Source organism: Mus pahari, chromosome 15, assembly GCF_900095145.1.
Source record: "Mus pahari chromosome 15, PAHARI_EIJ_v1.1, whole genome shotgun sequence".
In the NCBI taxonomy this organism is placed as follows: Eukaryota; Metazoa; Chordata; class Mammalia; order Rodentia; family Muridae; genus Mus; species Mus pahari.
In genome coordinates this window covers 47,402,934-47,415,260 of record NC_034604.1, presented here as the reverse complement: position 1 = coordinate 47,415,260, position 12,327 = coordinate 47,402,934, and the positions used below count along the sequence as shown (strand labels likewise).

The window sequence follows — 12,327 nt, the reverse complement described above, 5'->3', positions numbered from 1 at the left end:
AAAAGAAAGACAGATCACACACATTTCTATTTTCCGCTTTTAAGGTCCCATGTGTAGTAGAATTTTACCTGCATGAATTTTATGTATATGTTTGTGCACCCTAGGAGGGCAGCAAGTGTCAGATCCCATGGACTTAAGAGTTCCTGATGGTTTTGAGCCACCATGCCTGTGCCGGGAATTGTAGCTGTAAGAGCAGCAAATGTTCTCCACTGCCGAGCCATTTTCAGGCCCTGTCACACACACATTTCTTTAAAATGTTTAAACTTAAGTGTACGTGTGCGGGTGAGGGCACCAGAGGCGTCCAGAAAAGACTATCAGATCCCCGAAGCTGGAGTTACAGGCAGCAGTGAACTAGGTGATGTGGGTGCTGCTGGAGTAGTGCCGAGCACTCTTCAGCGATGAGTCATCTCTTTAATCCCCCTTTAGGAATCAGAAGTGTTTTAAAATTCCACCCTGTTTTTTTAACTGGTGAGTATCAGATATAAAAATGTCTCCGTGTCCCTAAGCTGGGGACAGGGCTTGCTTCCTAGAGGTGCCACTTTCCCTTCTCACAGCCACCCTAGTTCAAATGGGTGAAGCTTGTTCAGCCTGTCTATGGTTCCTCCTATGTATGTGTTGTCTCCTTGACTCAAGAAGCCCATAACTGCCCATGCAGGGGACCAAGACAAGTGAAGTCATGTTGCCATTTAGCTCCTCACAACTCTGAGGCAGAAATATGAAAGTTTCTGTAACTCTTTAGAAATCTGGAATGTGACATTAGTTGCAAGGAAAGTTTAACATAGTTAGACATGAGGGAAATGCAAATGCAAACTACATTGTACTTCTGTCTCAGCCTAGACAGAATGGTGAAGAAAACACATAGCAAAAGCTGTTGGGTCCATGCAGCTACTGTGGAACTCACTATGAAGGTTACTTAAAAACCTAAACCGAGGATGACCACCTGATCCAGTCCTACCATCCTGAATAGATACGTCAGCATACAACACACCTATGTGCACACTCTTGTCTATCATAGCACTAATCACACTTCACAAGTGAGTTACTCAGCTCAGGAACCCTCCTGTGGATGAAGGAAGAAAGACAATATGGTATAAACAAAGCACGGTCTTATTCAGCCAGGAAGAAGAATGAATTTATGCTACTTGTAGGAAAATGGATAGAACTGGATAGCATCATGTTAAGTGAAATGTCAGGACCCAAATACAGCATATTCTCTCATATTTAAACTACAGATCGAAAAAAGACATGAACATAGACTGGAAGTTGGATATTTGGGAATCAGAAGAGGAAGGAAATGAGACATGGACGTAAACATAACCAACAGGTATGAAAATGAACGAAGCCCACTATTTTATACATTTTATGCCATGGAATCTTTTAGACTGAAAGCCATTTAACCCCCATCCTGTAACTCTTCTGGCTTCCTTCCTTTGGAGAAAGCCAATTTTTTTCTATCTTTCTCTTTGGTTGTTTTGAGACAGGGTTTCTCTGTGTATCCCTGCTGTCCTGGAACTCACTCTGTAGACCAGGCTGGCCTCGAACTTAGAGATCCACCTGCCTCTGCTTCCGGAGTGCTGAGAGAGCCCGTTTCATTCAGAGGTGTAGTCTACATCTTGAAGCACAAGTGACACACTCCAGACCCAGAGGCTCCCAGAGGCTTGATGAGATCAGGGCCATGAGGAAAAAGAGAAGCACAATGGTGAAAAGTGTTTTGAGATTAATGTAAAATGTTTATGAGACCGGTCAGGTCATCTTAGAGCCCTGGCTTCCCTTGAACTATACAGCCAAAGGTGACCATTAACGTCTGGTTCTCCTGTCTCCACCTGTTGAACTACATAGCCACAGATGTCCTTGCAGGTATGATTCTCTTGTCTCACCTGTTGAGTGACCCCACCGTTCCCAGTTCATGTGGTAGTGGGGATCAAACCCAGGCTCTGTGTATGCTAGGGCTAGCACTCTACCAAACAATCCCCACACCAGACACTGCTTCAAAACAAAATGAAAGAAAAGAGGGGGTAACGGGATAGCAAGCAAGATGGCTCACTGACTAAAGACACTTGCTGCCAAGCCTGACGACACAAACTGATTCCCAGGACCCATACTGTGGAAGAAGAGATTCCTACAAGTTGTCACCGTCACCAAAGTGCTGTGGCAATTCACACATGAATACCTACATGAAAATATGAAAAGGACTCACAATTCTGCTCATTGTATGTTATTAGTAGAATATTCTCTTTGATTTGAAACTTTGTTTGTTTGTTTGTCTGTTTGTGGGGGGGGGGGAGATGGGATGGTAGACTGGGTCTGGCTTCAAACTTGAAGCAAGTCTCCCTGCCTCAGTGTGCTTTAATTGAAGGTGTATGCTACAACTCCTGGATCTAATTCTCCAGTCAAATCACCCACACTTACACATGTACAGATAACTCTTAAAATGTTTTTAGCTATATTGAAGTTTGAATAGTTTAAATGAAAATATATGAGAAAGATGTTAAAGGACCCACTCTTATTAATTTACATTTTAATTGTGTCTCTGTGTGTGGGTATGTGCACCGGAGAGCAGGCATACTCAGAGATCAAATGTGTTGGATCCCCTGGAGCTGCCCAACCTGGGTACTAGAAAGCAAACGTAGGTGCTCTTGATCAATGAGCCTCCCTTTAGTCCTTTATTTATGCTTTTCCTTGAATTTGCTTTAAATATAACTGATGTGGACGGGTGTGGTAACACATACCAAATGCCCTCAGAACACAGGAGACTGAGGCAGGACCACAAATTTGAGGTCAGCTTGGGATACATAAAAAAGATACACAGATTTCCTTTTCAATTTTAAAAAATGTAGTGGCAAGTGAAAGTCATAATATGCTAAGTGGCAGAAACAAGATGTAATCCACATTCAGACTCTTTACTGTATTGTTGTTTTTGGTCCTTTTTAAAGTTTATTTATGATTTAAACAAAGGAACCACCCAATTTAAAACCAACACAGATCCCTTTTTTTTTTCTTTTGAAAAGAAAGTATTTTAAAAAATATTTTATGTGTATGGGTGCTTTGCCTGCATGTACGGCTATGTACCATCTGTGCTGAAGAGGTCAGGGGGTGGGGCGTTGATGTCCTGGAAAGTCATAAATGGTTGCTGAGCAGTCCTGTGGAAGCTGGGACCAGGAGAAAGGACTTTAGAAATGTGAACAGGAGATAAGGTCAATACATGGAGTAATTACTGTTAAAACGCTGGTAGGTATCAGAGGCTCATACAGTTTATCTGAGGTCTCCAACACACTAGTAGAAAATGTGGGCCAGAAGAAATAAGCCTTGGTTATTTTCTGAAGCTTCATCAAGACTGAAAAGACTCAATTATTTGGAACTACTTAGTATTCTAGTGATGAAGATTTGGATCTGAATAACTTACTTAGCTATGTATAAACCACGTGTTTGGAATAATGGCAACCATGGATATAATACAAGTGAAACCAATTCTCAGCAGTCTTATTTTTTTTAAATATTTATTTTAAAATTACATTTGTGTGTGGGAAGGCATGCATGCTACAGAGGACAAGTTTTGGGAGTCAATTTTATCAGGTGGGATCCACGAATCAAACTTCATGTCAGGTTCCTTAACCTGACGAGTCATCTCATTGGCTCCTGGGTTTGATATTTATGGTAGAAGTCATCTGATGTGTCACTACAAATTACTAACTTGTCAAAGCTATTTTCAATGTAACCTGCAATGTAAGGCTGCATTCTTTCTCTGTAGCTTGCTTGCTTGCTTTCTTCCTCTTTCTTTCTTTCCTTTCTTTCTCTTTCTTTTCCTTTCTTTTTCTCTTTCCTTCTTTCCTTTTTCTTTCTCTTTTTTATTATTTTCTTTATTTACATTTCAAATGTTATCCCCTTTCCTGGTTTCCCCTCCGAAAACCCCCTATCCCCCCTCTCTCTCTGTAGCTTTCTTGAGAAGCAAACCTTATTTTCTATCTTCTGGAATCGTTTTCCTGGTCAGCTCACTGAGCCATGACGTGCTGTGTCAGCCACTCTCCTGGCTTCTAACAGTCTCGTGTTAACAGCGCCCACAGTGGTGTTGACATTTACACTAAAACCCATACTCAGGGCATGGTGAGACACTTCATATACCAGCGAGACACACGAGAGATGTGGTCAAGGCCTTCCAGAAAGGTTTCCTCTGTGTGCACGCTTCTGTGGGTGTGTAAGGGTTGGAAGTGGACTATCCTCAAACTCATGGTCCTGCCCCAGACTCTCAGGTGCTGGGATTAGACATGTGCCACCACACCTAACTCAAATAAATGGACAGGTTTTTGTTGTTGTTGTTTTGTTTTTTGGTTTTCCGAGACAGGGTTTCTCTGTGTAGCCCTGGCTGTCCTGGAACTCACTCTGTAGACCAGGCTAGCCTTGAACTCAGAAATCTGCCTGCCTCTGCCTCCCAAGTGCTGGGATTAAAGGCGTGCGCCACCACTGCTCGACAAGATAGGGCCTCTCCATGTAGCCAGGTTGGCCTCAAACTTATAAGCCTCCTGCCTCAGTCTCCCAAGTACTAGTATTACAGATATATATGCCACCACACTCAGCTTAAGAATACTTATTAAAAAAATAAAAATTATGGGAGCCAAAGACACTGAATGTGATCAGGATGCAACTCTTTCTTCCCAAACCAGAAACCAGTGAAGGATTAAGAGAACCCAGCTTGCTAGGATGGAATCAGTAACCCAAGGTCATTTAGCATTTGGAGCAGGGGAGGGCATGGTGAAAGTATGCTGAGCCACCTGGAGCCCTGGTGCTAACTCTTCCAGTGTGCTTAGGATATTATTAAACAGCACAATGACACAGTGAGACAGTGGGCGTCAAAGGGTACTTCCGCGTTGAGCTGGAAGATGCTGCTCACCATTTCAGGACCCTGTGTCAAGTTGGCAGTTATTGGCTATGTGAGCAGTAGCCTGAACAGGCAATCTTAGAGAAGCCCAAAGAACAGTGCCATAGTTAGTGATTCATGGACTCTTGGAGGGAGGGTCCGCCGCACCCCTCCCTTTCCCTGGTGCTATGCTCTTAAGAGCCTAGATATGCAGACAGCCAAAAACAAAGAATGAGGTTTGATTGGCCAAATTCTCATACCTCTTTAACAATATACTGCTGTTACCTGAGGGGAAATTAATATGCCAGTCATAACTTATTATTTCATCATCAGAAGCACTGCATATCAGTCTCCAAATAGGACATTCAAGAAGGGTGAGATGGTTGCCAAAGACACAGTACTGTTCATTTTCCTTCGATGTGCTTTTGCTGTCCTTAGCTTTTCATCCAACCAGTGTTTTAACATGGTACCAGCTTGTCAATAATGACTAGATGGCCTACTTTTAGTTTCAAATTGAAATAAGAGGCAACAATAAAACATTTGAAGACAACAAGATGTGCTTAAAAAATATATATATGTATATATATATATATATGTATGTGTGTATATATATATATATATATATATATATATCCTGGGCTGGAGAGATGGCTCAGTGGTTAAGAACACTGACTGCTCTTCCAGAGGTCCTGAGTTCAATTCCCATCAACCACATGGTGGCTCACAACCATCTGTCATGGGATCTGATGCCCTCTTCTGCTGTGTCTGAAGACAGTGTACTCACATACTTATAATAAATAAATCTTTAAAAAAAAAATCCCTGACATGTAAGACTAACACCATCACCTTACATGTTTTGACTTTCTGGGCCAGACTGGCCTTGCATTTACAGTGATCACTAATTTCATCTTTCCAAGTGCTAGGATTACAGGAATGACTATATGCCCAACCTCTCCTATTAAATTGAGAATTTAAAATATTCTCTTCTTTACCTAAAATGACCAAGATGATTGTTCCCTGATTTATTGTTGTTTTATAAGACAACTTATAAAGTTCAGTTAACTATTCAATGTAAGAATTTGGCATTTCCTATCAATTAAAGTATTTAAGGAATTGTAGTATTAATGATATACATTTAGAAGAAAGTATTTTTCCTATTAAAAAAAGATCCCTAACATGTTTATATACTCAAATAATTTATTACTAATATTTCACAAGTAATATCATTTTATTACTATAATCACAAAAATCATAATTTCTGTACAGGAATGTATAAGTGAACATTAATCAATGCATTGCTAATTTGTTTCATAATGAGGGTAAACACACTACAGAACATAAAAGAAAGAAGATTGTAAAATTTTCTGGCCTTGCAGTGCACTTTTTAGTGCAAGTATTTAAGACACAATAGTGTTCAATTCGGCAAAATATTGCAGAATGTCATGCCACAGTCCACTTAATTCAAAGAAGGTCAGGACATGCAGCTTGTAATAAAATGTCAGCGCATATGTTTTTATATATAAAAAACCCACATGTAATTCATAAAATATAGAGTGGTTTATTTAGATGGTTTCTAGATGATCTCACTGGGGAATCCAATGTTTCCTTCACAGGGCTAAGGCTAGGCAATGGCTTTGGCTTCAGGTAGGAATGCCTCCCAGTACTTTATCAGCTGTGGGTGATAAGAAAGAGATATTTTCGTTACTTTTTTGCCATTTTAATGCATATCTTTTTTTAAGTATATACATAAGCAGCTAATACTAACTTAGTCTTTGTATACATTTATACATATAACCATATGTGAATAGGTAGCACTGTTAGCTCAGGCTGGCCTTAACTTTCAGGATCTCATGATGCCTCAGCCACCCGCTGCTGGGATTCTGCTTGCAGGACCACACCTAGCCTATGTGTGGTCTCTACTTTGTTTTTGAATGTGTGTTTTTTTGACACGTTCCCCTACCACATAGACCTGTCTGGCCTTGATTCTGTGGCAGTCCTGCCTGTGTCACTGCACTGGGATTAGAGGTGTTCATCACCATGCCTGGCTACAAATGGTTCTTAAATGGATCATTTCCACACCAGATGTCTTATCAGCAGAGTTAATATATAACCTACTTGAACATTCATTACTCCTCGCTAAGTACAGATTCTGCTATAAATAACATAATTTAAATATTTACTCTTTATTCTTCTTAGATATATGCAAAATTATACATAAAATATACTGTTACTAAATAGCTAAAAACTTGAAATTTACCTAATGATAATGACCATTTCTAACATAAAGCAAATCCTAATTTCTAGGATATTTATATTTTATACTATTGCTATTTAAGAGGACTGGAATAAAGGGTGGTGTTTAGGAGCCAACACTGAATGAGAAAGGAAAAGGGACTGGAAAAACCAGTTGCCAGACTCTGGGTCATCTAGAGAACAGACTAACTGTACACTAAAACGTTAATTTAAAGCAACTTCTTTGGAAATAATTGTTTTCTGACTTAGTTTTTCATTTTGTTTTTCTAAAGACAGGGTTTTTCTATATATCCCTGGCTGTCCTGGAACTGACTCTGTAGACCAGGTTGGCCTTAAACTCAAGAGATCCATCTGCCTCTGCCTCCTGAGTGCTGGGATTAAAGGTGTGTGCTACCACCACTTGGCAGTTAAATTTTAAAAATCTAACATTTTTTTACTCATTTGAAAATTGTGTTATGAAGTCCTGGTTGAAACTTATTACTCAGAACAGGCTGGCCTCCAGGTCATGATTCTCCTCCCTCTGCTTCCTGAGTGCTGGGATCCCAGGCCTTCACCACAGTGCCTAGCTTGAATTCGTATTATACAAAGAAGTTTCTATTCTGTACATTTTAAAACTAACTAGAAGAATTATTTCTACTAAAAGACACTAAGTTATTGGAATTGTTATGCAAAATTCTATTTTTTAGACTTTAATGCATCATGAAAGCTAATGAAACAAATGCCAGTTGTAGGCAGTATTCAAGCACCAAAAATTCCAAATAAAACAAAATTACCAAAAGACTACAAAGAAACAACTTTAAAACTTAGTTTTTAGTCTAAGTTTCTATATGCTGTGGAAGGAGACATGTACTGGGAGCACCTACTCTATCAGTCTGTCTTGTCTGACAAGGAAGGGAATCCAGGGCTGTAAAGCCAGGGTCATAGTTGCATCTTACAACCTCAACACTAGGCAGGCAGAAGCACCAGGATGGCAATTTCCAGGCTACCCTGGTATATATATATAGAGAGAGCCCATCTCCAAAACAGAATGAACATCAAAGGGGAAAGCTATCTATGTGGCACTCCTTAAGATGTATTTAGTTTTATGTGCATGGGTGTTTTGTATGAAGGCATGTGCACCATATGTGCACCTGGTATTCCAGAAGGCTGGAAGAGGGCGTTGGATCCATTGGACCTGCAATGTGCATGCTGTGAACTGAACCTGGGTCCTCTCTAAGAACAGGAAGTATTCTTAACCACTGATCTCTCTCTAGGCCCCCTGTGACTTTTTATGGCCTAATATTGGGAACAGAGTGTCTCTGCATATTATTCAGTTGAGGCAAACAGAACTAAGACAGTTTTCAATTACTTTAGCATTTAGTCCACTTTTAATTTTCCCTCCAGTTTAAACACCTATCATCTTTAAAATGACTCTTGAAGAAACCCCAGAAGCTATAAGGAAAATGAGCCTACCTGTTGCTGTGTTTGTACTAATGATTCCAAGTACTTGATGATAACAGCTTTAAAATCTTTCACTCGTTCTTTCTGTTAAAAGTACAATACATTAAAAAAGGATATTAGTAGGAAATTAAATTAAATTTTCCCACAGAGCTGTAGAAAAATTAAGGAAAGTACAGAATTATGATACATGCCTCAAATCTTCCCACTTCTTTTCGAATTGTTTTAGAGATCTGCTCAAAATCTCTCTCTCCTTGTTGTACTTTCGCCTCCCACTAAGGAAAACAAACAAGAGAAAAAAAATGTTTACTTTTACCTGGAAAAAATATGTTATTGTCATGATTACTTATCTAACTTAACCAAAATGCCTAAAAGAACTAAGAAAGTTCAGTATCAGAAAACCCAATCTAACCTCCAGTCACATATCTAGAACCTGAGGTAAGTTCAGTGGGCACAGCACTTGTGCAAGCATGAGGGACAGAATTCGATCTCTAGCAGCCATGCAGATCCTGGGTGGACATTACAGTTGCCTGTAGTCCCAGTGGACCCTGCAGGCAGACAGAGGAAAGCTGGCTAGCTAGACAAGTGAAATCAGCAAGTTCTGGGTTCAAGTGAAAGACCCCGACTCAGTTCACAAGACAGAAAGTGATGGAGTAAGACACCCAACATGAAACTTTGCCATCCACATGCATGCACACGGTATGTCCATGCACATACACATGTGCCCACACATACGCATACATGCACACCTCACACACGCACACAAAAAGTGTATTTCACTTTCTACTGGTAGATATATATATGTTAGCTTAAATTCTATTAATAATTCATCACTACATTTACTTAAGACTAGAATATTTCAATGTTTAATGACCTATAATGTCCTGCCAGGTATGGTAGCTCTCTCTATAATTCCCACTTTGTGAAAGAGGGTGTAGGAGGACTCCCATGCTGGCCAAAGGCAACATGGTTAGATCCTGTTCAAAAACAGCAAAATAAATATCCACCTAACAAATACCTATTAGATGCAACTGGAGGGAGGAGTTTTGAGTATAAAGCTCACTAACAAATTGTTACACATTTCAAAACATGTCAACAATATGAATTCCAATAACACATGTTTATTCATGTGCTCATGGAAATACTTCAATATATGACAAACACTTAAAAACATTTTGCAATAGTAAAATGACTAGGTTTTCTTCAAGTGGAACTATTTATTATCTACTGAAGACTCATCAATAATCATTAAATTCAGAATGGTAACAACAAAATGTGACTAGTGACCAATGAAAGAGCTAAAATAAATATTTAAGCAATGAAATGGTATTCCCACTATGTAACCAAAACACTGGTTCATACTCTGCAAAGAGCAGGTGTACTTATTTGTAGTAATATAAAGGTTGTCCTACCTCTTCAATTTCCTTATTGAAGCATGGCAAAAAAAGTGTATAAATTATAATAAACTTATACAAATTTATTAAAACACCATATATAATACATATATATGGGGGATAATATCGCCCAGAGAATGAAATGTGGGTAGATCTACCTTTAAAACCATTTTTAGATACAAAATGAGTAACCATCTGAAATCAAAACCATTTGAAAAGAAATGTAGAAAATGTGACGGTTAATATGTGATTTCTTCCTTGCATGCTTCTTCACTCATTTCATAGTCATGTGAGGTAACAAAGGGCTCTTCAGACTTTAATCATGATAAAAATGTTAAATATTTCTTACTATCTCATATAATCCACAAAAATATGAAGAACTAGCTAAGTGCTGAATGATTCATAAAAAAATGAGAATTATGCATATATGAATGACATGAAAAATCGGAGTAAAGAATAGAGTATTAGTAATTACCTCTCTTATCTCGTTTTTAGCTTGTTGAATTTTATCTGGTTTGTTAGCAACCATCATTTTTGCCTCAGTTTCACGTTTTTTGAGCAAGGTAATTTGGGCATCTTCCCATTTCTGCCAGCATTTCATCCGATGGTCAAACACACCCTGTAAGTGGATGGCATAAGGCTATTATGCAACATTGTAAAATACTCTCATTACACTATAAGCATAATAATACTGAAATCTATAAAGCCAAGTATTTAAATGTTATCCTAGTGTGTGGAGACAATGAAAATATGCATGCCAACAGCAATTTCTCTAGCTTTTAGGATTTTAAATGTGGCTTGCATTAAGATGTAAAAGAGTTATATAGTCTAAAAAAAGATGTATTTAATGAAAATATACTGGTGTACATTAGAAGTTCTTCTATTGAACACTATATAAGACAGATTTATATGCTGGAAAGACAGAATTTGAAAATATAAAGAAACCAGGTAGTGTTGTCTCATGCCTTTACTCCCAGAACTGGGGGGGTAGAGGTGGGGGTGAGGTGGGGGGAGCAGGTGCGGGTGTATCTTTGTGGGAGCAAGGCCAGTCCAGTCTTCAGATCGATTCCCAGTATAGCTAAGGCTACACAGAGGGAAAAAAAGATAAAATGGGCCAAACCTTCTGATCCTAGTACCAGGAGACAGAGGCAGGAGAACTGTTAAGTTTGAGACCAAGTAACAGGAAGTGAAGTGAAAAATGTCATAGATGACTCCAATAAAATAAAAAGCAAACAATAAGTAAAACAGTAAAGGCCTAACAAAATGAGGAAGAGGCCGAGTCCTCTACATGGTGAAAGGGGTTCAAAAAACACAAGTAAAAGGCAGAACTAAATGAAAACTGACACACAGACTCTACCAGAACAAGTCAACCACATCTACAGCTTATTTTCATGGGCCTGTCAGAGTAAAATTAGGTGATTAAAGAAGTGAAATACAGGGCTGGTGAGATGGCTCAGTGGTTAAGAGCACTGACTGCTCTTCCGAAGGTCCTGAGTTCAAATCCCAGCAACCACATGGTGGTTCACAACCATCTGTAACAAGATCTAACGCCCTCTTCCAGAGTGTCTGAAGACAGCTACAGTGTACTCACATATAATAAATAAATAAATCTTTAGAAAAAAAAAAAAAGAAGTGAAATACAGATATAGGAGTGCAACTAGGGTGTGTCCAAAAAGAAAACCAATGGACAGGGTGGGGAAATCCTCTATGCATTTCTTTCCTAGCTTGATGTTGGGGGATATATTAACATTATTTTAAATATATACTAACTCAACAAATGAGCCAAGTATTAACAAACTAGGTGAATCTTCACCAGAGATATTATGCCAGAGATATTTCAATTTTAAAACATATTTTAATCAAGAAGCAGTAAATAGCTGGATGTTATGGTTCATGCTTGTAATTCCAAATGGGGGCAGAGGCAAGAGAGTTCAAGGCTACCCTGAGCTTGACCCTGCCTTAGAAAAACGAAACAAAAACAGAACATCAGGTACCAGGCCCTACCTAAAGAAACACAAACATTCCTCATTCCAAGCCTGGCCTTGTGTCTAGGAAGCCCCTTTTGTACAGGGCACCTCTGTAGTACGTGCTAATAATCCTCACAGTGCTCCTGAAGTCAAACGATGATCTCATTCATGCCATCCTGACAGGACTATAAACAGAAGGCCAGTTACTATCAAGTAGCTAGCTATAGGAGATAGGTATGGCTTCTTTTTAAGGGAAGTAGGTAGAAAGAAATTAACAATTCCAACAAAGAGAGAGACCCACGGGGCTGGGTGTGGCTGGGTGATGTAGGAAGCGCAGGGACTGGGGTTCTTTAGAGCACTCCATATACATGTAAAGGAAAGTGTGTGTGGTGTTTTTTGTTGGTTTTTTTTTTTTTTTTTTTTT

At 39.1% G+C, this 12,327-nt stretch overlaps 1 protein-coding gene across 2 annotated transcripts in view; it reads right to left on the bottom strand.

Moving 5' to 3' along the window:
• Window positions 1-6,061: 6,061 nt before the first annotated feature.
• The window catches only part of Snx2 (sorting nexin 2), a 43,336-nt gene continuing 37,070 nt past the window's right edge, over window positions 6,062-12,327 (bottom strand). The window contains exons 12-16 of one of the 2 annotated variants that reach the window (XM_021214165.2): window positions 10,412-10,555; window positions 9,955-9,966; window positions 8,737-8,817; window positions 8,558-8,629; window positions 6,062-6,524 (exon numbers count right to left, since the gene is read on the bottom strand). In XM_021214165.2, coding sequence (XP_021069824.1) covers window positions 6,474-6,524; window positions 8,558-8,629; window positions 8,737-8,817; window positions 9,955-9,966; window positions 10,412-10,555 — 360 coding nt within the window. In that variant the 3' untranslated portion in view covers window positions 6,062-6,473. The remainder of the gene's footprint in view (window positions 6,525-8,557; window positions 8,630-8,736; window positions 8,818-9,954; window positions 9,967-10,411; window positions 10,556-12,327) is intronic. The other variant, XM_021214166.2, reaches the window with a different exon arrangement.